The 24631-nt window shown below is 37.3% G+C and overlaps 1 protein-coding gene across 10 annotated transcripts in view; it reads right to left on the bottom strand.

Annotated features, from left to right (window-relative positions):
* Nucleotides 1-193: 193 nt before the first annotated feature.
* Nucleotides 194-24631, bottom strand: part of LOC132906526 (protein sprint) — a 163248-nt gene continuing 138810 nt past the window's right edge. For 8 of the 10 annotated variants that reach the window (XM_060958792.1, XM_060958793.1, XM_060958799.1 and 5 more), the window contains 13 exons: nt 22597-22781; nt 19438-19613; nt 19138-19233; nt 18234-18826; nt 16554-17256; nt 15835-16308; nt 15080-15224; nt 14164-14393; nt 4847-5307; nt 4153-4284; nt 3759-4001; nt 3314-3506; nt 194-2877 (listed from right to left, as the gene is read on the bottom strand). In XM_060958792.1, the coding sequence (XP_060814775.1) occupies nt 2774-2877; nt 3314-3506; nt 3759-4001; nt 4153-4284; nt 4847-5307; nt 14164-14393; nt 15080-15224; nt 15835-16308; nt 16554-17256; nt 18234-18826; nt 19138-19233; nt 19438-19613; nt 22597-22781 (3735 nt within the window). In that variant the 3' untranslated portion in view covers nt 194-2773. The remainder of the gene's footprint in view (nt 2878-3313; nt 3507-3758; nt 4002-4152; nt 4285-4846; nt 5308-14163; nt 14394-15079; nt 15225-15834; nt 16309-16553; nt 17257-18233; nt 18827-19137; nt 19234-19437; nt 19614-22596; nt 22782-24631) is intronic. The other 2 variants (XM_060958791.1, XM_060958796.1) reach the window with 1 other exon arrangement.

Genomic DNA, 24631 nt, shown 5'->3' with positions numbered 1-24631 from the left:
AAAAAAAAAAAAGAGAGATTTCGATGCAAATATGACACACATACGTTGCATCGTGTCGGGGCTATTGTTAACCCTGTAATCATCTTTTCCTGGTACGGGTCTGTTTCGTTACTCTTTCGTTATACAATCATTACACTCGCAAGGTAGTGTAAAAACAGAGAGAAAAGAAAATAATTAGATGACGAAGCATTGGTTTCGCTCTGCATACGAAATTTTATTACACAATTATTTGTATACCACATTAGCATTGTTCCATCCACTGTTCGAATTATAGAAAAGTTTTTATTGAGCATACTGTTACACGTTACAATAGTAATCATAATCAATAATCGTAATAAAGGTGAGAATAATCGATGATCAATGATATTACCTTATTTTTTTTTTTTTTGTCAACAAGTAGAAACTATCACGTGAAAAGTTACACCTATAAAAGGGCCATAGAGAGGAGAGAAGAAACGGTACTCTTTTACAAACTTCTGATTTGTATCGGCTTGACTAGCATATTAGAAGCATTAACGTTACGGTTAATCGTAATCAATTAGATTCGAAGGGGGGTGGGGGAGGTGGAGGATCGAAAGCACGTTTAATGCAGAGGGATATTATTAATTACGATATTACAGGTATTAAAAATTCGCTTCATAATAAATTAGATACGACATATAAAGGAGAAATGTACATTTATAAATTGCTAATAATTATTATCGTATATTATTACACGTATTTATCGAGGGTTACACATCGTGTTACTTTTCACTTTTTTCTTTTTTCCTTTTTTTTTTTTGTTCGTTTTCTTATATAAGACAATACCTAATAACAATTGCAAGGCTGATTTGTACGAGAGTTTCAGTAGCAAAATATTCGCTCCACGATTTACGCTCCAACCCTCATATCTCAACCCCCATACAAATCCCCCAAAAACACAAACATGATCGAACTGCTCTGTTTTGTTTTCAATTGCTCATTTCTGGAGAGAGAGAGAGAGAGAGAGCGAGAGAGTGAAAGAGAGAGAGAGAGAGTAAGAGATTAATTAGTTCCACAGCCTTTTATAATAATATTAAGTGAGCAAATCAGCCTGGCAGATTCGGAGAAAGGAAGAAGCGACACGTGCGCACGCACACGCGAAAAAAAAAGGAAAAATCCGACGAATGATAGTAAAATATTGTGTACAACTTCCCAATAAATATGCGACGTCCGCCTAAAAGTACAGATTGCTTGTATAATCCGCCAACGTCTCGACGAGAAAGTACTTAAAATAGAGTCTAAACTAGTCTTTCGTGTTCTATATATATATGTATATATATATATAAAAGTCTAATATTCAATTTGTATTAAAAGGGGTAATCCCCCTATGATTTTTATTCGGTTATACTATAGGCTTGAATTACCCCTGACAGAGGCATCCAACATATCTCTGATCTTCTTTGACATATAAATAATTCGTACATGGTAGAAATTGATTTTTTGTAACAAGATGTAAAAAAAAAAAAAAAGAAAGAATAACGTTAAAAATATAAAAATGAGTGATTGATATAAAGAGTAAGATGACAGCATCAATCTCATCGATTAATCGTAGAAAAATATTTAAGAAAATCAATCGATATGTTAAAAATGTTTTTAATAAGAGAATTAAGTAAGTCGTCTGCGGTAAAATTATTTCAAAAGAAATGTTACAGAGACATTTGGTTGCTCTCTTCTTAGCGATTTCATCCCGTAAAAAATTTAGTATTCTCTCGTGAAATAGATTTCCAGATCGAAGGACAATCGTAAAGGATTCAAGACCTTGGTTTCTTGCGGCAAAAAGCGAAGAACTTTCCATTGGCTTGCTCGATTCGAAACCTATTTCATCAATGAGACTTCGTAGCTTCGTTATCGTAGAATTTTGCAAAATATCGAATACTGAGTAATACACGATCCTTTATCTCGTATTATTCGTGTGTTCATAAATAAGAAACGGTCGTTCGGCGGAAATTTGTTCGAAATCTCGGGTTCAGTGCCAACAAACGAACTGAATCGACCTCCGTTTATTAGCCGATCCGACGCTCTAGCACCTGCTTGTAAAGCAAATTAAATCCGATTGAATGCTAATCGCCCGATCGTACGATCATACTCTGCTTTTTCAGACTCTTTAGCTGCGTTATATGAAATTCTTACTTCGAGATCGTTCCCAGCTACGCATTGCACTACTAGATTGCACTACTATAATCATCACACTCAGCATCTAAATGATTCGGACGAATAATCAAATTTCTTTGGACCATCGCGCAGCTAAGAGAAGTCCTTCTTTTTCTTTACGTTAATTACTAATTACAAAAAATATGGGCAAGAATTCTACATATTAAAAAGCGACCAATAGAACGATGACGATTGTACTGATTTTAAATACCGGATATGTGGGGATATAGATCTAGATTAACATGATTTACGAATAAAAGTACAAGGTTTAATAATCGTTTTCCTTAAATTAAACTTTGGTCGCTTTCAGTGGATTTTTTTTTTTTTTCGTTTTTACGTCGATCGTTCGAAAGCTGTCTATACCTGGCAGTGTTCAAGTATATTCTAAGAGTTAGATTACCGAAGAGGTTTTTGTGCTGGAAATTGAAAAATTCGTTACGGACTTACATGTAAAAAGTGTGAACAATGAGACGATCGAAAGGAAAACACGGTGCTAGCAACGAAACTAACAGTAAGAGTAGAGACAGGTGTTTCAGACTCGTTAGTTTCGCCACCACGAAATCGACATCGTTGACTCTACGAGGTTTTCTGCTCGCGAAGCTTAAGAACTGGTCTTCGGCCAGGCTATCTTCGCGTCGATCCGCTTGTAAGCGAAAAGGCAGTGAGAGAGTTCTTGCGGACACTCGTGGTCACCGAGTAAGGTTTCTGTAAGAGAAAATAAAAAAAAATCCATGTAATATCTCTTTAATTTATATCACCGTGATAGCACAGGTTAGTAAATGGTAGTTTAATTATAGCTGTTTTTTAATTGTTCGATGTCGTAATTCTGTAATTGCTTTTTTAATCATTCTTCAGCTAATTAGCTAATTTCTTAAGTATCTAACTTACGTGCTTAATAATTTATTTTGTGTGTATTTTTCATTAACACGTTATAAATCATATATGTAGTATCTTTAATTAAATGTTTGTAGATAAATTTTTTTAGCAATGTTTGTACAAATTTTTATATTCTAAAAATTGATAAGTAAATAATCCATCTAACGGTACGAAGGAACGAAATAACAGACGAACGTGTTAATAAAATTGAAATTTCTAACGATGACAATAGAAATTGTACAAATTTGATAAAACCAGCGTTTACCTTCCCCTTGAACCAGTTTGAACAGTCCATAGTCCTGGGGGTTGGTGCATCTGATCTTATGCGCAAGAATGCGACAGATCTCTCTCGTGTTCATGTTCGGTCGCACGGGCAACGTTCTGGTGTTCAGGGATCCATGCAGTTCATCTGGCACTAAGATTCGTAGTACGGATGAACAGTCTGGTGTTCCACAGCCCTGAAACATTCAAATAGCAATTGTTCAACATATACGAATATTTGTATTAATGTATTAATTTAATATATACTAATAGTATAACAGTATATTAATATTAAAATTATAAATAATAACACAGTATATCGATATATCTTCATTGAAATCTAAAAAAGATTAACACTTCTTAAAGTTGTATACTAACATTACACTAAAAAACCATAGAAATTTGATAAATATAATGCTTCAGAGGCCAGCATCAGCCAAGTCACTTACATTTAAAGTGGACATCGTTCCCTGGCTGGACTTGAACGTCTTCAAAACGTGAACTGCGCTGGACAAGGTCGTCAGATAATATCCCCCTTCGCCAGTCAGAAGAGAGGGATGAAGCAAGCCCCACATGTACTCAGCCTCCACTTCAGCGTCCACGACTCTGCCACGAACCAACACCCAAACTAGAAGAGGAAGGAGGTCGTCGGCACCCAGCGACAGGTGTCTGCCAGAATTTGCGTGTTTTACCTGAAAAGCCAATCGCGATCGCAATAAGCCTTTAAAATTTGCTCCGAATACGATACACATTTATAAATATTACGATAAACATTTAAATTTCGAATTAGACAAGAAGAATCATATTTATTTAAAAACGAGAAGGGCTCGTAACGCGACTTACAGAGTTGAAAATTGCCGAAAAAGCTGCGAGAAGGTTTTCCAGCTTATCCAAAGGTGAATCCGCCTTCTGAAGACGATCGATGCACTTGAGGATTCGTTCTAAATTGGGCTCCGATGGGGGTATGATCTTTGGCTGTAAACAAAACTATTATTAATATTTATCGATTTTTATTTTAAGCTTAATCGCTTCGACGATATAAACTGTAATCTACTTTAAGAATTTGAGGCCTTCTAGCTACGTATTTTTAGATTCTGATTACTCTAATCTCTGATAGGAGAAACTAGATATGCTAGAAAATCTATATCACGTATAAATAATTACAGTTAGACAAAGATTCGCTATTTTAAAAATCTGCCAAACAGCACTATAATCAAAGCCTATTTCTTCTGCTCCTTTTGAATCGGAAATAAATCGAAATAAATAAAGTTACTGATCTCGATTTTCACTTTATTCTCTTTCTCAACCCTCCAGAGAGGGAGACAAAAAGCTCCCCTGATCGAGGGAAATCGAAAAGAAACTAAAATATCTAATCTCCGCTAAACTACAGCAACTACGATCATAGAAGGTAATAATAGCCTCTCCAAACTACCCCTACTAGTAAACTACCCTCGCAGGAGAGACTACAAGAATAAACTCTATATTAGAACAACTCCCATTCGGTAGACAATGATCATTTCGACAAACAGTTACTAACTCGAACGCCGAGATCCTGAATGTGTTTCCCTTGGGCGTGTTGAATGTTCTCGGCGAGGGTTTGCAACGAACCGGTGGCCGCGTAATGATCCACAAACAGTCTGTAAACATGTTCCCTGAGCGGTTTGACTACCAGGATCATCATCACGCCCTCCAAAATCGCGTCCAGATTCAAAAATTCATTTGCCTTCAGCTTCAATCTTTCCTTCTCCACTTCTTTTTCGAACTCCTTTTCGCCGTGTTTCACCAAATAGTTTTTCATTCCAGACATGAACTGTCTCATGTTTCTCATAACCACGTGCGGACTGGCTTCTTTCCCTTCTTTCGTGCATTGGATGAAATTATCGATATTCTGGGAGAAAGTGGTAGTTTTATCAGCGGCTAGCTGCAAGGCGTACGATCTTATGGTGGAGCCTGTGCCTCCGTTTTCACGATTCCTGAGGGCTTGCAACCTCGGAGGAGCTGTTGAATAAAGAAAAATTCGATTAGGTTCTTGGTCTATTAATCGCAGGCTTTTGTTCGAAAGGGATGTTAATCGTTGGATTATCAAATTTAAGCTTATTAGATTATTAAATTTTTTGTCAAATATGGGGGTAGGCATCGATTAAAACAAATGGTTTTAGCGTGAACGATCTGTCAAAATTATTCGATAATAATTTTAGCGTGAACGATTTGTCAAAATTATTCGATAATAATTTTAGCGTGAACGATCTGTCAAAATTATTCGATAATAATTTTAGCGTGAACGATCTGTCAAAATTATTCGATAATAATTTTAGCGTGAACGATCTGTCAAAATTATTCGATAATAATTTTATCGTGAACGATCTGTCAAAATTATTCGATAATAATTTTAGCGTGAACGATTTGTCAAAATTATTCGATAATAATTTTAGCGTGAACGATCTGTCAAAATTATTCGATAATAATTTTAGCGTGAACGATCTGTCAAAATTATTCGATAATAATTTTAGCGTGAACGATCTGTCAAAATTATTCGATAATAATTTTATCGTGAACGATCTGTCAAAATTATTCGATAATAATTTTAGCGTGAACGATCTGTCAAAATTATTCGACAATAATTTTAGCGTGAACGATCTGTCAAAATTATTCGACAATAATTTTAGCGTGAACGATCTGTCAAAATTATTCGACAATAATTTTAGCGTGAACGATTTGTCAAAATTATTCGACAATAATTTTAGCGTGAACGATCTGTCAAAATTATTCGACAATAATTTTAGCGTGAACGATCTGTCAAAATTATTCGATAATAATTTTAGCGTGAACGATCTGTCAAAATTATTCGATAATAATTTTATCGTGAACGATCTGTCAAAATTATTCGATAATAATTTTAGCGTGAACGATTTGTCAAAATTATTCGATAATAATTTTAGCGTGAACGATCTGTCAAAATTATTCGATAATAATTTTAGCGTGAACGATCTGTCAAAATTATTCGATAATAATTTTAGCGTGAACGATCTGTCAAAATTATTCGATAATAATTTTATCGTGAACGATCTGTCAAAATTATTCGATAATAATTTTATCGTGAACGATCTGTCAAAATTATTCGATAATAATTTTAGCGTGAACGATCTGTCAAAATTATTCGATAATAATTTTAGCGTGAACGATCTGTCAAAATTATTCGATAATAATTTTAGCGTGAACGATCTGTCAAAATTATTCGATAATAATTTTAGCGTGAACGATCTGTCAAAATTATTCGATAATAATTTTAGCGTGAATGATCTGTCAAAATTATTCGATATCTTTTACTGATTTTGAAGCGGGGATGATTATTTTATTGCGCGTGGCTTCTAGTTTATTAATTTTGATATCAAGAAACGAAAGACGGTCGATATAAACGTTGACTAAAGCATCGATAAAGGGGAGTAAACGTTGAAACAGTGGTTTAAATAATAGATAATGAACGAAGAATGAACGTCGATAGAGGGATGCAAATACTCGTACTCCTAGTTCCATACTGCTATTTAATTAATACTGTTATTTAATTTTTTTTAATTCTATATCTCAGCAAATAGGCACGGTATTGCAAAGCGTTGTCTTATCAATAGGGCTCTACTAATGATACGTCGGATTCTAAACTAAGTGAAGTATGTTAAAAACATTACAAACAGACTTTATCTGTACATTGTACACATGCTTATAAAGATAGTAAATTGATCTTCTCTCACTATCGATTAACATCCATGCGATAATTTGTTGGAAGAAAGCTCCTTAGACTATGCAAACAAAATTTTCTTTGTGTTTTCCAATATAGAGCTCTTTTAATATGGTGTTTAAATATTTAAACGGAGAAGAAGAGAACGCATGTGTTTGTTGAAATTTCGAAAATTCAAAATTTGGAATATTCGAACGTTCCTAAATTTAAAAACTTGATAACATTTGAAATCATCGCTTACTTTTACAGATTGCAATACCATTTTTCAATCTCCTGCAAATGCACCGGAACCATCTGGAAATTTTCAGAAGGATATTCCCCTTCTTTACGTTTTTCTCGTCCTTTTCCACATGCACCTTCACCGTTGTATGATTCTCTATCTTCTTCTCAACTTGCCAAATTAGCCAAAAGTTTAGCCTGCACCGTCCCATGGTTCGCTATAATATCGTTGTTTATATCCTCAACCCAGAAATCTTGTCTCGTAAACTCCAATCAAATCAAATACGCTAACAAGCTCGATTTTCCACAGTTTTCTTCTTTAGAAGCTTCAGACAGTTCAACTATTCACGATCTTCCCACAGTGTTACACGCTCGATCGATAGATCCCTGCAACGAGTCTACTTTCCATTCGTATTTCTTCTTTCAGCCAATTGTACTCGCCGCTATCTGAGGCGAAGATCGATTAATTTGCGGAAATGTTCTGCGATCGAAGGACTTCTGTTCGAGGCAACTGGCTTATCGGCTTCGGAACTCCACAGAAAATTATAGATGACGATGACACTGGGCAGCACGCTTAGACGTCTTCGAGATTCGTTGGCCGGTTATCTCGTCGACCCTGGAATCTTACGGCCAGATATATGCACCCTCCTTTGGAAAAACTTCTTCCACGAGGGCTCTTCGTTGTTGTTTATCATTGGAGAATGATCGACAGAAATTTCGTTCGATTCTTTCGCAGGAGAATGGAAAAACGATGGTCACGAGAATCCTCCTCGCGAGACAGAAATTTTCTTCGAAAATCGTTCGTGTAATCTTCCCACGCGCAACGAAGCTCGAACTCGATCAAAGATTTTTAAGACTATTCTGTCAAACTTTTCCATCAATCGTCGTTATTCCTCGTAAAATTTTGAACGAACAAACTGTGAAATAATCCGATGAAACTTTAACGAACACTGTATGCACCGATCGAGACTCAGCTCGAATCGTCAACAAAGCTCACGATGATCTTCAGAAGTCGAAGTCATCTGACAGGCTAGGTCCAATTCGATCCTCCACGAAGCTTCACCAACGATGAATCGGCGAACACTGAACTATGGACAGCGCTATCGCGAAAAGGTAACCTCTGGGCTGCTTGTGTTGGTAGAGGGGCAAGTAATCGGCTGGTAAGCGGAAGACGTAGGTAGCCGATTTTTGGCTATTACCGTCATTATTGACCGCAAATTCTACCCTTTAAATGGGAACTAATACTCGAAGAAATTGAAAGGAAAGAAAGACGCTCACAAACGATTCTGTATAGAATTACAAAATTTTCGTTGTCTTTCGAGCGCATGTTTAACTACGGGAAAATTTGAATGGTTTTAATAGAAAGCCGCAAATTACCCATTAGGCGAATCATCTGTTGCGTTCTTTGTTGTGATCTTTTATAGTCTTTAAAACTAATGGACAAACAACCCTTGTTACCTGGCCATTCGAAAAAGAAAGAAAAGAGAGTACAAAATATCAGAAATAATTTGTCAAGAATCAAGATAACTGTATTCTGTCGGATAACGAGTTACGTTGTCAGACGATTCGCAGGCTGCTACCTATTTACGAAAATACGGAAGTTCTAGCGACTCGTTCGTTACTGCGTCGTATTACGTCGAGTGCTGGAAATGGATCGGCCACTGTTATACCGTAATCAATGTTTTCATATTGTTACGAGTACGACGTCGTTTTATCTTTATCGCTGTCGTTACTTAACAACCAAATTTTTTCTTCGTAGACAAATATTGTTCCGTTGCAGAGCTAAACAATTAAAGAAAAGGGAAAGGTTGTAGAATACAACAACTTCCTCGAAAAATTCTACGAGAAATTATACATCAACGACTGCACATATTTTTGCGATTTTATATTTTTATGAAAATGATCGAAAGACTAGGACCTAGACACGGAGATTCGTTTCGTCTATTAAACATTATATCGGTTACTGTATTTTCAATATTCAACATTTTTGCGTATCTTTGCCTATCGAATATTTAGCAGATTCCACGAATCTATGAAATATTCTGGAAACGACGAAACGATCGTTCAAATTATTCCCAGCGATTTTATTTTATGGCCGGCTATGAAACAACCCCTCGGATAACGCGGCATTTAAACTTAAGGGACGATTACGAGCAACGATGCGCAACACGCGAGTTTGCTGTTCCAACGACTGACACCTCGTAAACTATTCCAATTTGCCGGTAAATCCAGCCATTATCGTTCGCCTTGTAGGCTGTCAAGGATCGAGTTCTGGTTGCCACGTGTTACGCCAAACGCGATGGTCCTTGCGAGGTTCCTCACGATTTGGTCGCCAAGACCTACACATTGTTACACTGACTCGCAACAAACCTAAGGAAATACCGTAAACCGAATCTTCTTAGCTTAATTTCTATTCATATAAATATTTTCGGCTTACGGATGGTCCTTATGTTTTTTGCAAGCTCTTACCAATTACGGAAAAAGCGGGTGCCCAGCGAAGTAGCAGGCTTTTCCCACGAACAAGGATGCCCATGAGCCACATCTGCTTTTCTTTGTTTTCATAGTTTCATTTATTAACCAATGGGCATCGCTGATCGTTACTCTCACTTTTCTACCGAAAAGCGTGAACGAAGAATCCGCGTTCTCGGTTCAAAAGGGCAAACCCACACCGAGCTTTCCTCCTTGATGGTAGGAGACGGGTCTGCGACAGTTCTTGTGATCTTTTTGTAATAAAAACATAACTGTGACCAATAAAGGCAGTCATTTACTGAATCTTTTGGTTATTACTTAAAATTACGCGACAAGGCAGGTACCGTCGTTCGTCATCAACCCCCGAAGATGAAAATATAATTAATAAAAATATAATTTCTATTACGGTCAATTATTATACTTGTTTTAATTATTGTGTTTCATTTATTTTTTTATAATTTAGATGTTGTTTCATTTAAGTAAAATTCAGGGTACCGAGGATCGTAGAAATTCGAGATCTATCGAGAATTAATATTTTTATTATTATTATTAATTATAAAACTATTAATTTTAATAAAACTATAAATTATTAATTTTCATTCAAAATCTTGCAATTCAAAACTATTATGACAATTAGAAGATACACATTTGAAAGATATAAATTAAAACAACGTTGATGTGTAGAAAATTTGAGGATTCGAAAAATATACGTTAGAAATTTTCTCTTATTCGGAATCTCTATTCTTATTTTTTTTATTTTCTCTTTATACTTTATCGGCTTTATCGTTGTTCGTTCAAATCGTTGCTCGAAAATTTCAAATGCACCGTAAAATAAATCGAGCGTGAAAATTTCCATGGCCCCGTACGAATTAATTCTCGGAGGGACCAGACAACGAGAACGTCGATACTCCCTTACAAAAGAAAACAGGGACAAAAGAGTACTCTGGGAGTAGACGAAGATAATTAACGACCGATGCTAGCCGCGGCGAATGAAACGAACGCGTTTTCCATACGACAGATTACGTTTTCAATGCATCGTTTTCAACGTGAGTTTCTGTATTCACCGGCTGTTCACGTGCACGACTAACGATCAACAGAATCGAGGTATCTGTCGCGATTCAACTGTACCGTGTTACAAATTGCTACTGCATCTGCCAACTCCATTTATCTTTATTATGATTTTATAATAGATCCACCGCGTCTTGTCATCTTGTGTTTTTATTTCTGTCTTTTCTTTTCTTTTTCGAATAGTCTTTTTCATATCTCAGCATCGATAGCACAAGCTACTTGTTGATTATATGTAAAATACTTGGTTTGTTCTCGCTGTTTCATGTAAAGCACGATCATAAAAGATATAACTTAGAAAAAACGAAGCTGGCACCTCGCTGGGGGTAGCCACCCACATGCTATATTTATTTTTATTTTATTTTTTTTTTCACCAATAAGATATAACACTTTACCAAATGTCCATAAGGACAAATTGTAAAATAACCAAAATAAAATAAAGAAAAAAAAATGTAAAGCACGATAAACGCTCATGTTTTATCTATTGTTTTTCTTATTTTGATATTGCTAATTAAATATCGACGCGCCTTATTGCTCGACGGAGATAATTTTGTTTAGGTGGTCTTTATTATGCGATAGTGAAATAATCTCTTTTTTTGTTATAGAAAAAACGATTTATACTTTGCGATGATAGTTTCTTCTGTCGTTCTTTATGAAGACTCATTTTAATCTAATTATGGTATAATTACGCACTGGATTTCTGCGTTTCTTTCGCAAGCGCGTGGCACAGTGACTTCGTAATTTCGATGATGCACATCTTGGCGAGATAATTTCGCGAAGAAGTGGGCTAACATGGATGAGATTGAAACGTAGTACGGTTGCGAATTTTTACAAAGGCGATGATAATCGTATCGCGATGAACGCGTGTATCGCGGGATAATAAAATGATTTCCGCCATGTGTGTTACGTAGACACCGAAGATAAAACGTTTCTATTTTAACTGATGCGTTTGTTGCGCGTGCCAATTACTCTTGTCACAAAACTGTGAGCAGTAAATAAAGGACGAAGCTTATTTCATACTCTTCCTATTACGAATTTTATTTCTACATTTTTTTACTTGTAATTTATCAAGGAATAAATTTTGCTTTTCGAACAGTGTCCGAGAGGATTGCAATTTAGTAAAAAATCACTAATCATCTTTGCTAATAAAATAAATATCTTATCATTAAAATTAAATAAATATTATAAAAATATTTACGATCTTCCTATCGATTACAATATTCGCAATTTAATTATAAATTGCAAGCATCGTCGATAAAATCGTAAAATTACAACAAAAGAAATTTTCACTGAACAGGAGAACAATAATCTTCGAAACTGCTCTCGATGAAAAGAAAATTCGTCGATCTTCGGTATCTTTTTCTTCGTGAATTTTTACGAAGATAAGTTAGTATAATTTTATTTCGTTCCCTATAAAAGGAAGCTCAACAATTTTTAATACCTTCAGATCGTCCTTGTATCAAGACAATAATTACAAATGTACAACATAAAATCCAAGAAGAAACGTAGGAGAATTACATATTTTTCAACTTGAGGGAGATATTCATCGCTAGTATTCTTCCTTTGCTTTCTGTAATTATTCGGATTTTCCATTTACGTTGCTTATCCATTGATAGAATAAAATAATAAAGAGACAGTAGGTAGAAGCATCGACTGGAATTAATAATTAATAATTAGTAAATTAAGGGTGCAACGTGCACTTTGCGAGTTACAGGTTCTGCCTGAGTTTGAGCCTCTTTATCGCGCTTCTATTACGCCTCGTAAACTACCGTTTGAAAGGAGTCGACATTGTGATGATTCCATGGGAAGGAAGTGTTTGACGATCGATAAAAAATTTTGAAAGTTTACTCGCAGTCACGGGAAAATTACCGAAGTCAAGACCGAAATCCTAACAACGCACGTTGGAAAATTTACGTTTTATTCGTTCGTTATTGTTATTCGTACAGTTGGATGACGAAAGCTTACAGTTTGTCTGTATAGATCAATCAATTCCAGTTTTAATCTATTAATTATGCAAGACTGTTAATGAATATTTATGCTTATGCATATTTAATCTGCTTAGTTTCTTGCTTTTAAATTCCTTGCTCTAATTTCCTAATTTACTAATTTATATATTTTTTCGATTATTCTGACCTTTGTAACGTGTCAGCTATTTGATATCTGGATTCCCCCATTTTTTTCTCTAAATTTATTTACATTCATTTTATAAACAATCAAACATATTCGAGCTACCAAGTTTTTAAAAGGACGAACTTCTTACTTTTCCAATTTTCTACAACCTCCTAATTTTTCGATTCCTCAATTTCCTATTTTAAACCTCTAATATCGCAATGTTTCCACATCTTTATTGAAATAAAAAATTCCTCCCAATTCTCTCATTTCTTCATTCCCCAACTAATTCCCCAACTTGCCAATTCGTACATTCGCAAACTTTCGAATTTACTTTTTACTCTCACTTTGCAAACGTTTGAATTTTCTATTTTGTCCACAGCCAGATATCGAGTCCTTTTAAAACCCATCGACAAACATCGACGCCAGCCAGCGTTTCCTGTTCGACAAACGACATACGTCTCAGACAAAGATCATCTCGAAACGATCATCAACCTCTTATCCTCTTATCTCCACCTCCAGACGAGAAACGAGCGCGATCATCAGCATATAACATCAGACGCATTATCCATCTAGCGTTGGATAGAACGATCGACAAAATCAGAGCGCGTGTAACGTGACCGCGTTTATTCCGACAATCTCTTGTTAACGCGGTTCTTTTTCTCTTTAGAATCGGTTGTCGTTGCAACGTCGTAATCCATTCGGAAGCTCCTTTTATTCGCGATAGTCAACACAATGGTACGCTTCTCCTATGACACATCCCACTATTGCTTTCCTCTCGGTCTTGAGCTATCGATCGGTCACGACTGTGTCATCCACGACTCGTGACCTTCTGGATGCGATTTCCGATACACTTGCGCCATGCTTTGGCAATGCACTTCGATGGATCTTTGACTATGAGTCATCCGATACTGACAGTTGTCGATAAATCGCTGTATAAATATGTTTTATATGTATGTTCCAGTTCTACGTTCTACATACGTGCTCCAGTTTGGCTAGCATACTTTGCTTATGCGAAACGAACACTGTTTAATACATACTAATAGTACTATTGACGATCGAAGAGTACAAAGTTTGTACCGAACAAATAGAACCGAAAGATATGTTATATATGCTATAGAAAATAAAATTATTTTCAGAAATTCACGGTGGTATATTTTTAAAATCTCTATCTTTTGTTCTTTTATTTTTCTATCTCTTTTTAGATGTTTGCTATTGTCTTCTAGAGCAAGAAAGAGAATATAAGCGCGTACACTTACAGAGAAGAGGGTCCAGTCGTTCTTTGAAGCTTTTGTTCTTCTTCATCCTCTCCACGTCGCTTTCGTCCGTCTCCAATGGCGTCTCCCACTCGGAAGAGTCATAAGTTTGGTCCTTTCTGGTGTCTCCAGCCTCCTCTCTCTCGTTCCTCTTCTCGACGTTGTCGTACGAGGAGTTCCTGTCGCTGTAAAGCGACTCCGACGTGTCTGGCGGTTTCAACAGCTCTGGGTACCTGTTGGACACACGTAAAAATCACTAATAATTATTTTGAACAATCTACAGTCGCGTCATTGATTGTTTCCACGTATTTTTATAGTATAGTAACATTCGGTAATTTCTCTGCAGTTCTTTTCCCAAAAATTGCTCGGCTTCGTTGGAAATGAATTTCTTTTAAGCAGATCCCATTAAAAATTGCTGAAATCTTTCACGCACGATCATTCCCACTCTTACTAAAATTTAAAGATGAAAAGATACGTATAAGTTTATTGCTAAAATTGTTAATCAACAGGCTGCGAATGTTTCTGCGTTTTTGGAAAATTTAAGATTCCAAAAATCTACAGAGTCTGATGTTTAGTAGACGAAACAAATTTCTGTCTAAATTCTATTCCTTTCATTCTGTTCGTAAAAATATAAAATGGAATAAACATTCGCAGTATAGTAATTAACATTCTTTCTTTAACACTTTTAACGTGATTCGAATTGGCTAGACTTTCAGTTGGTTTTATTGATCGACGCAAATTGTTGGAAAGTGGACTTTTATCTCCTTATAGCAGCAGTCCCTCATATATAAGAAAAGTGTTTCCCTCGTCCGAATTTAAACAGCTTTGTTTGATTCAAACATCCATTATCGGCGCTATTGATGACTGTAAATAAGAAGAAACAGTGGCAAATTGTGAATGATGTCGGCTGTAAACTTACCGTTGGAGGATGATACTCTGAACGGTCAAAGTGTTCCCAACAACGTCCCTGTCGCACTCCTCGTCCGGAAACTTTCTGGCCACGTTGTCGCCCTCGTAATCTGCATCACAGTCGTAGTCCGGATCGCAGTCGTCCCCTTCGTTGCCTGAACAAATATTATCAAACGTCGTTATCGTTGCCCCTATCGACCTATCCTCTATATTCATCGTTTACAAAGAAAGAAAATCGATTTTTTCAATGAATTTCACGCACAGCTTGCGCATCAACATGCGTGTATTTGCTTGACTAATCGAACAGAATACAATTCTTATATAACAGAAGAGAACGTGCTGATTTATCGGAAGCTTGTCTAAACTTTCTCAAATAGAGATTAGATTATGCGAATCGTTAGATTCATCGCGACATGATTTGCTGATGTTATGTAAAGATTGGACAAGAGATTCGATCGTATCTTTCGTTTCAAGTTGCTTGTTGGTTGGTATATTATGATGTATTATCGATGTGTTTGATGTAACGACACGATGTCGGTTTCGTTGATTCGAAAAGAAATCGTGTATCTGTGCACTACAACTTGAACAAGGTGTTAGATTCTTCGCTCGTGTCTTTCGATACGATCTTTTCCCTCGTTCGCCTCAAAATTATTTAAAAGATCGAAGAAGCGATAATTTAACGATAGATCTCCAGCTAGAGAAATCGTCACTTTTCACAAATTCATAAATAACGGAATATATAACGAATAAGAAATCGTATCACACCAATAAATTCCCAGCTGGAGTCCACGGCCCAGGAAGTGTCGTTGAACACCTTGGTCCTGATCTTTGGTGGCTGTACCGGCTTGGCACGTGGAATCTTCTTCGTCTCTTTGGTGCCGAGTCTCTTGGCCAGATTATCCACGGAAGACGAGATCAGAGGCGTCTTATCTTCCGTTTCTTCCGATTCCTCCCAGTCGATCGGATGCAGCTGATTAGAATTTGCACCTACTGGCGTTTGTAGCCACCCTGGTTCGCTGTGCCGATATTTATTAGTTGCTGGGTTGTTCCTAGGTCGTCTTCTTGGTATTATCGCCGCGTTCTGCGCGATAGCGTCCGCTGGTTCCGCGTAAAACGGACTACCCTGCTTCGACTCCGGTGTCAGGGGGCTGTTGCTCTCTGATTTGGCCAGCATTAAGCCTAGTTTGTTCCTGGGAGGTGTCACCGTGCTGGGACTGTTCAAGGAGTTCGCGCTACCTGCTTGGTAAACGATAATTTTGAATTAGTGGCAGTGGATATGCGAAGGTCGTTGAACAATTTGCTTATTATTTATTAATATATCCCATTTCGAAATTGCAGATTTCTACGCGCTTTTACATTCTTGAATTCGATGAATTCAAATAGAAATTTGTTTCATCTATCAATTATTATAATGTACAAATATTATATAATACTACGATTTATAAATTCTGCCAAATAAACCCGATTCTGCGTTAAATACTCACAGACTCGAGACAACAGATCAGGTCTCCTTCCCATTCCTGTTTCCTCCGGCGATCCATTGCTCTGCTCCACAGGCTTCGCCTCCTGAGCAGGCTTAAAGCTGCTAAACTCGGGACTGGTCATCTCCTTGTAACTCAATTTCTCATTTCCAATCGACTTATCGTTTCTCACGATCATCCTGTCGTTCCTCACTATCAACTGCTCGCTCGTTGGCAGTCGTTCGTTGAAATTTCTCTCGGAATTTGGATTTCCGACTCTGTCTGGGACCATCAGTCGATCGTTCGAGTTCCTCAGTCGGTCCTGAGGATTCGCTGGCCCATCATTCCTGGCCAGTTTGTCGTTGGGAGACCAGGTGGAATGGTTCGACTGATCGGTAGTATTCCAAATATCTTCGTAGTCCGAAATCTTGTCTCCAGGCGAACTTCGATAGTACGATTCCAAAATGTCAGATTCCTGGTAGTGTTGCGAGTTCTTTCGAGCTTCTCGGTCTCGTCTTCGTTTCGATTTGCTCGTACTGGATGGCGTAGTTGGTGAAAGAACGTTGGGCGTCTTAGCGCCTGTATTTGGGACTAGTTTTGACATTGGAGAGAGTATCGGCGTCGTCGGAGACAAGGGTGACTTCACCGAGAAGTTTGAGGTCAGAGACTTGTTCGATGTGGCGCTCTGTGGGCTTAACAGAGAAGTATTGGGGTCCGATGGGGTGTTCTGAAAGAGAAAGACAAAGAGTCAGTGATTTAATTTTGTTATTGTTCGATTGGAAATCAGTAGATTTTGAACAGAGTATAGAGAATTGATAGAGGAGAGGTATTTCTAGAATTTTGTGAATTGACAGCGGATAAAGAATACAGAGTTAATAGAGAAATTGGTTGCACCGTAGGCAAGGAAAACAAAACACATATTTAACACTTAGCCAACCGAACGGGGAGATCTCCCCTCTGTGAAGCACATCGCTGCGTGACCCAACCGGGAGATCTCTCTGTTTGACTTTAGCAACGCGTTTTCTTTTTTTGTTGTTGTTGTTATTATCAGTTATTGTTTACCTGGAATTGTTTCTAATTAATTACTACATTTTTTCTGCTTTTATAAAGTACGGTATATAATAAAATACACCAATTCAGTGGTGTTAAAATTAATTAAAAAGTTACACTATCAGTTAGTGACTAAATAAAGTTATAATCGAACGATACCACACTGTAAAAATATATTAAAATGCATTATGAATGTTTAATTTCACGTTCAAGTCGTGTTATTTATCTTTAGTCATTTTTAATGTTTTTAATTTTACCTATATTTTTTATACTTTTAATATGTACTTTTAATTTGATATTTTGTATAAATAGTATGTGAAATCGTTAAACAAAATTATTATCGCAAAATATAATTGACCAGTTAAATAATTTTTAGACTTCTTTGTTTTTCAACTAGCGAATATTAGTCCTAGTTGCTTGAAAAAATGCACGGTGGACAGCGTATTGATTGGCTTGTTCAGTGCGGTGAGAAGCTAAGTTGGCTAAGTGTTAAACATTCCATAACACAGAAGACGAATAACAATTTCCTAATTTAATCACAGGTATTAAATCATCCCGTCTTCTAAGCCGTAATCTCATCGAATCCATCATCATTGTCAACCCTAATACCAAACTTCCAATCTCTGATCTTCCAAACTATTCTCAAATAATTACCTGAGAGCTACCGATATCATTCGAGTGATTGACATTGAACGTCACGGTGGTTGTAACGCTGAAATTATTCTGATTCGGGCCAATCGCGGGTTTGGCCCATCTCGGAGGCGGCGGAGGTGGCGTTTTCACGTTCTGTCCCAGAGAATGATTCTCCGCTATGATATTTCTTATCTCAGGTAGTACAGGGGACGTGGTGCAGGATAGATTATTGAACGTCGACACGTTTTGATGGAAATTCATCATGGAAGTGCTGACAGAGGAGAATCTGGTCCTGGACAGTTCGACCATCGTCGATTTCGAAGTCTCTGCCATGGTTTTCGACTCGAAGCTGACTTTGGTGTCCTGGACAGGACTCAGCACGTTACTCTCCACGTTGTGAACCACAGGCGAAGGGCAACGAACGCTCTGCACCAGATTAGGGGAGATCAATTTCTGAGATAGTTTGTCGCCTGGTGAGATTTTTTCTTTCTTCAGGTCTAGAGGCTCGTTGAAGGTTGTCAAATTCAAGGTGTTTGGTGGCGTTGGACGAGGCTGTCGAGGCAACGACGACGCGAATGTGGTTGTCGTCAAGGCGCCTGTAGGCGACGAGCTTCCTGCATACGAAAATAAGGCGATGCCGGATTATTTTTGGTGCGTGGATAGTTTTTATTTTTGTTCTCTGGAGATTCTGGTCCCCGAAGATTCATCGAGTAAGAGGCAGAAGGAAAGTTATGGCTGGATGAGGATCGTAGGTGGGTAGGTTTCTTGGTTTGGCGTTCAATTTGGTAAAGTTGTGAAATTTGTCTTTATCGTTGTGTGTTAATATCGTCATTGTTTTCGTATATTAGTATGCTGATATAAACGAAAGGTTGTTACTAAAGCAAACTTCTAATTTGGTAATTTGATTGTATAATCAGTCACTCACGGGTATCATGCGACGAGATTGGCGCCAAATTCAACACGATACTCTCCGTCGTCGGCGTATGAATATTGTTATTGTTGTTATTCAAATTATTGTTACCTGAAATAAACAATACCAAATACTCATTCCGGTGTAAGAAAAACGCACTCGATAAAAAAAGCTATTAATTCTTATTTCTCTTAGCAGAACGAAAAACTACATACAATTATAATTTCTTTCCATAAGCAAATTAAAAGATCCAGTTAAGTTTAGACATAAAAATGAAGTAAAAAAGAGCCAATGAAACGTTTTACTCCGACTTACCACCCCGGAAACTGCTTAAACTAGACGTGTTGCTGCTGCTGCTCTCCGGTGGTTTCGGATTCGCCATCGGGTATCTCCAGAATTCCTGACCCAGAAGCGCCAGGGAGGAGAGTTGCTGCCTATTCTTGGCCTCGCGCATCGCCCTTGGCAGTGTCAATTGGACCGGCAATTCGTCACTGCTCCGACCAAGGGAAACAGATAAATCAGAGCGAATTAGCGGTCGAGAGGCTCGTCCGAAGCTAATCGAGACGGTAATATAAATGATTCGTTAATCGCACAACACGGTGAAGTCGAGGAAAAGATTCTGATATAACGGGAGGTACTTGGAAGTACGCATCAATTAACCCTAATAATTGCCAATCCCTTTCATTCTTTTTTATTGCATAATTTAGTAGATTGAAGTTGGTTTTGACTGAATGATTTTAATTGAAATATATTTTTGAAATACCAAATAAATAGGTATATTAAAAATTATATATATATATGTGTGTATGTGTGTGTAGATGTTTTGTATGTATCGTTAAAAAAATAAATACAGATATATTGTATTTTCAAATAAAGATAATACGTAATAAAAATATTCACGGGACATTCACGTGGATTCTTACATTCTTGGAATGGACAATTGTCGGAGAAAGTTAACTTTGACAATTGCTACGTTTGAAAATTGACCAATCTGAATTTGCAGATCTAGAAATCTCAAAGCGGTATATCATAGGATCAAACACGTATCTACCGATTGAACCATTAAATGCACTGAATCCATCACACGTGCAGGGGTACATATAATTTCAGGACTGTGCTCGCTTTCAAGCTTCGAGTGGCTACCATAAGCGACCATAATCCAGCAATTAACCAGTCCGTCCGACCTAGTAAACGCAAATTGAACAATCAACGATCTAATGACAGTTATTATACGCGCGGTTCGTTTGCAAAACGTCGCTGCCACCCTCTAATCATCGCACCAGACTTGGAACGAAACAAGAAGCGAGGAAAAAATGTAGAAGCAAGCAAAAATGGGCAGCTCGGTGCGATTACCGTGTTATCGGATCGGATCGGCGGAACGATAGGAGGTAAACGGCTGGAACGCTCATGAATCATTAATCGGGATCGTTAAGAGGAAAAACGGCGCGTCGATTATCACGAAAACCGGGGCTTACGACGCTAACAGTGCGAACCTGGCTTTCCAGAGCTCCCATTAGCCGCCTAAATTATCTCTGAACACGATCCGGCTTCGACTTTCACCTCGCGTATCGAGTCTGCCTGCGCTCGCATACTCGAGGAATTCGATAAATTATGCAACGCTACCGATCGCCACCGACTACATTTGCTGGCTAATCATCGATATGATCTTTCTTTTGGATTCTGTTTCGCCGGAACGTGGACTCGGTCTTGTGATCCCATTTTGATCGCGATCGTTTGTGGATGATCTTTACGTGCACACGTCCTGTGCAGAATCATCAGGAGATCTGATCGAAGAGACGATTAAACGACCAGAAAGAAATTTATTTATTAGGGAGAACCGAAGCAAGTCCGAAAAATAAAAGATTGTCAAGAAGATACTAAAACCTCCGGGATACTATCATTTCGTTTAAAACTTTGTGATGTAAAAAATATATACGTTGGAGATGAAAGAACATCAGGGCTTTTCTTTTGGAATTTTTGGGAAAATCCCCAATACTTTAGACATTTATTATAGTTGTACTTAAATAATAAAACTTAGAAGTAGATATATGACAATAGGCTTGGGCTCCAAGCGACATATCTGATCGCTAAACGTAGCCACGGTCACGAGATGGACGTTTTTACCTGACAGAGGTACGGAGTAGTTGTATAGCTCTCCTTCGAAATATAGTTGACCCGAGGGGTACAGAGAAAAGTACATGAGGAGTTCCACTTGCCGTGGACAAGAAAATTGAGTTCCATTTGTACTGTGGACAAATAAGTTGAGTTCTACTTGTACTTTGGAAGAAAACGCATTTGCTATCCCATTGACCGTGTATTTGTTGAACATTATTGTCATTAACATCTCGGTTATCTAATCACTACGGCTAATTGTCAAATTCTGTAATAATCGTATTTGTACCGTTAACTATCATTTATATTGTATAACAACAATGACTAATTCAAATGAAGGTTTGTTAACCCCAATGATAACTCGACATATATATATATATATATATATATACATATGTCTTAATATTATTTGTATGTTAGAAGAACCTGATGAATTACGAATAATACAACCAAACGTTTTTTCATCTATGTTGTTGCTTTTCATGCACGTTAGAAATTTCACTTTTACTCCGTTTAGCAGCAACTATCGCATCCAACGTTCCGTAATTTGTCTTTTATGATATTTTCTCACACATATTCTCTTTGTTGTTGCACGTACTTTGTCACACAGTGTTCTCCGGCCTTTTCTACTTACTTTATCATCGATTTGTTACTTCATTTACATCCTATATACCTTACAATGTAAAAGACTGAATAGACTAAAATTTGCTAGAATCCTTCAACGAGTAAAGTACGAGCCAATTCAACTGAATGTCGTGACACTTTTGACCAACAGCATACTACCATTTATCTATACTCAATTTGTTACTTCACTTACACCCTGTATACCTTACAACGTAAAAGACTGAATAAACTACAATTTGCTAAAATCCTTCAACGAGTAAAGAACGAGCTAATTCAACTGATTGTCGTAATACTTTTGACCAACAGCATACATATAATATTCCTACCATTTATCTATATTTAATTTGTTACTTCACTTACACCCTATATACCTTACAAAATAAAAGACTGAATAAACTAAAATTTGCTAGAATCCTTCAATGAGTAAAGTACAAAATTCAACCAAGTGTCGTGATACTTTTGACCAATAGCGTACATATAATATTCCTATCATTTATATCATTAATGTTATTTTTCAATGACGATGAAACGACTATAAAAACATGCTGCCTCGCAACCTCGAAAGAGGAAAAGTCTTTGCAAAGATGAAAAGATTCGATTACGTAGAATTTTCATAGGAGATGAGAAGGAGCTCGTGGTAAATAAATGGCAAGGAAAGGAAGTTATGATAGCGCAGGTAGTAGAGTAGTAGATGGTATCCGGTCGAGTGGAAGGTGAACACGAAGAGAGGCCACTTACCAACACTGAGAATAGTGGGCGATCAGCGAGGGGATGTTGTCGAACCTGTTCTCGCTGGTCTCCAAGCTCAGCTTCCCCTTGTTGGCTTGGATCAGGTAGTGCTCGATGTACGGTCCCTTTCCTGGTGGCAGTCGCACGGACAGGGCCATCGTGTCGCTCTGACTTGATTGGCGCACCACGAAGTTCTGGAAATATCAAGAGAAGATCAGAATTATACAAATTATTCAACGATTTAGGTGAAATTGCAGGATTTTGATGATTTACGAATTATAAAAATGTCGTGTATTTGTTATTTATTCGAAAAGGTTTTTTAGTGGCCAAAAGGTACTGTTTTTTTGCGATTGATATATTACACGTTATTTTTAAAAATATTTCTTGCGTTTATAATTTTTCAAATATTATTTATTCTTTCGTCGACAAATTGATATAGCGGAAGGAAGTAGCAAACGTAAGGACGAGAAGTAAGAAATTTTGAAAATAACGGTACGCAGAATAGATCTTAGGAAACTTATTTTCTCGCAAATAATCCGCTTACATTCTATTTTCAAAGAGACGTATATTTTATCACGGGAAACCTTGGACTTTAACGAACACGGTTTCTTCAAACTCAAACATGCTTAGTAACAAAAATAACAGAAAAATACATCGTTGGAAGTTGTTGAATCTTCGATAATACAAATTCTTTGAAATGTAAAGTCTGTCATAGAAGAAAACCTACAAAGATAATCTAATAATCAGGTACTTGCTCTTAAAGCGCGTACTGGATGCACATTTCCTTATCATATCATCATCTCGAATTAATGCCATTCCTACGCTATTTACGATCATCGCGAACGAAGAGTTATTTATAACTATCTCACGAGTCAAAAATACGATAAGTACATCCTCGTTGATTTTTTGACTTTAAGGATTAAAAGAAAATTACAATTCTGTGCGAAAATAACGATACTCTCGTTGTCGCTCCATTTCCTCTCTTTCTATCATACTTAAACCTTTCTTTCCGCGGAAATACAGCTGAGACAAAAAGGAAGAAGACAAAAGGCGAGAGACACTTATTATTATCCAGCAGTTTCCTCATTCCTATTACGCTCCATAAATTTCCTGCAAGCAGCCAAATCCTCGTGTCTCGAGGAAAGAATAACTGCTTTTGCTTGAGAGAAAAAGGAAACCGAGGCGAGACACCGCGTAGTACCGTGATAGACAAAACACCTTGCATAATTCCGCGACATTTCCAGCCGGAAATCCACGTCCGCGTCGATAGAGCGTCGACTTCTCGCGACTGACGTTTGGAAGAGCAAGAGAGGACAAAGCGGATAAGAAAGGCAGGAAGAGCTTCTTTATGCTCGACCCGTTTCCATCTCTGCTCATTTTCTTTCCTTTTTCGGTTGAACAAAAAACTCCCTCACAGAGGCGCAGTTTGTTTTAATCTTAGAATCCGTGTTTTTCCCTTCCTTTCCGTTTCTTTTCTTCTCCTTTCTTTCTCTTCCCTTTTCTTCCCTGTTTTCGAGGGAAATGGAATCTGGGTGAAGCCGCAGGTTTGATTTCTTGGTTCGGATATTTTTAATTCCGATGCGGGTCTCGAATTCCCTGTGTCTCAAGCTCTTCCTAGTTTCAGTCGAAGAAAAGATTCTTAATGTTCCAAAGAAGATGCGTTGCCACGAATAAAATTGAAACGAAATTGAAGAAATTTTTCCTACGATGGGAAACGTATTTTCAAAAATATTTTATAACTCGTTCGCAAAATTCCAATCGTTTCTTTCGCAGATTAAATCGATTCAGTAGTTACCAGTTGTCAAATTAATTTCCAAGGAATTTTCAACCTCTACATTTTTACGATCTTTCCCTCGTCTATCCCAAAATAAAACTAGCCTCGGAGATCCCACAAAAAAAAAGAGGAATACTTTCAAATATCCATTCTTTGCTTTTTTCTGAAACTTTAGCGCTCATGCCATTCTCAATCATATACTCGACAGTTGTATCCATCCACGAATCACCGCCAGTCGCGATAATTTCAACTCGGATCCCTCTCCACTCT

The sequence above is a fragment of the Bombus pascuorum genome, chromosome 4, assembly GCF_905332965.1.
Source record: "Bombus pascuorum chromosome 4, iyBomPasc1.1, whole genome shotgun sequence".
NCBI lineage: Eukaryota > Metazoa > Arthropoda > Insecta > Hymenoptera > Apidae > Bombus > Bombus pascuorum.
The sequence above is the reverse complement of the archived record's forward strand: the minus strand, read 5'-3'. Positions and strand labels throughout refer to the sequence as shown.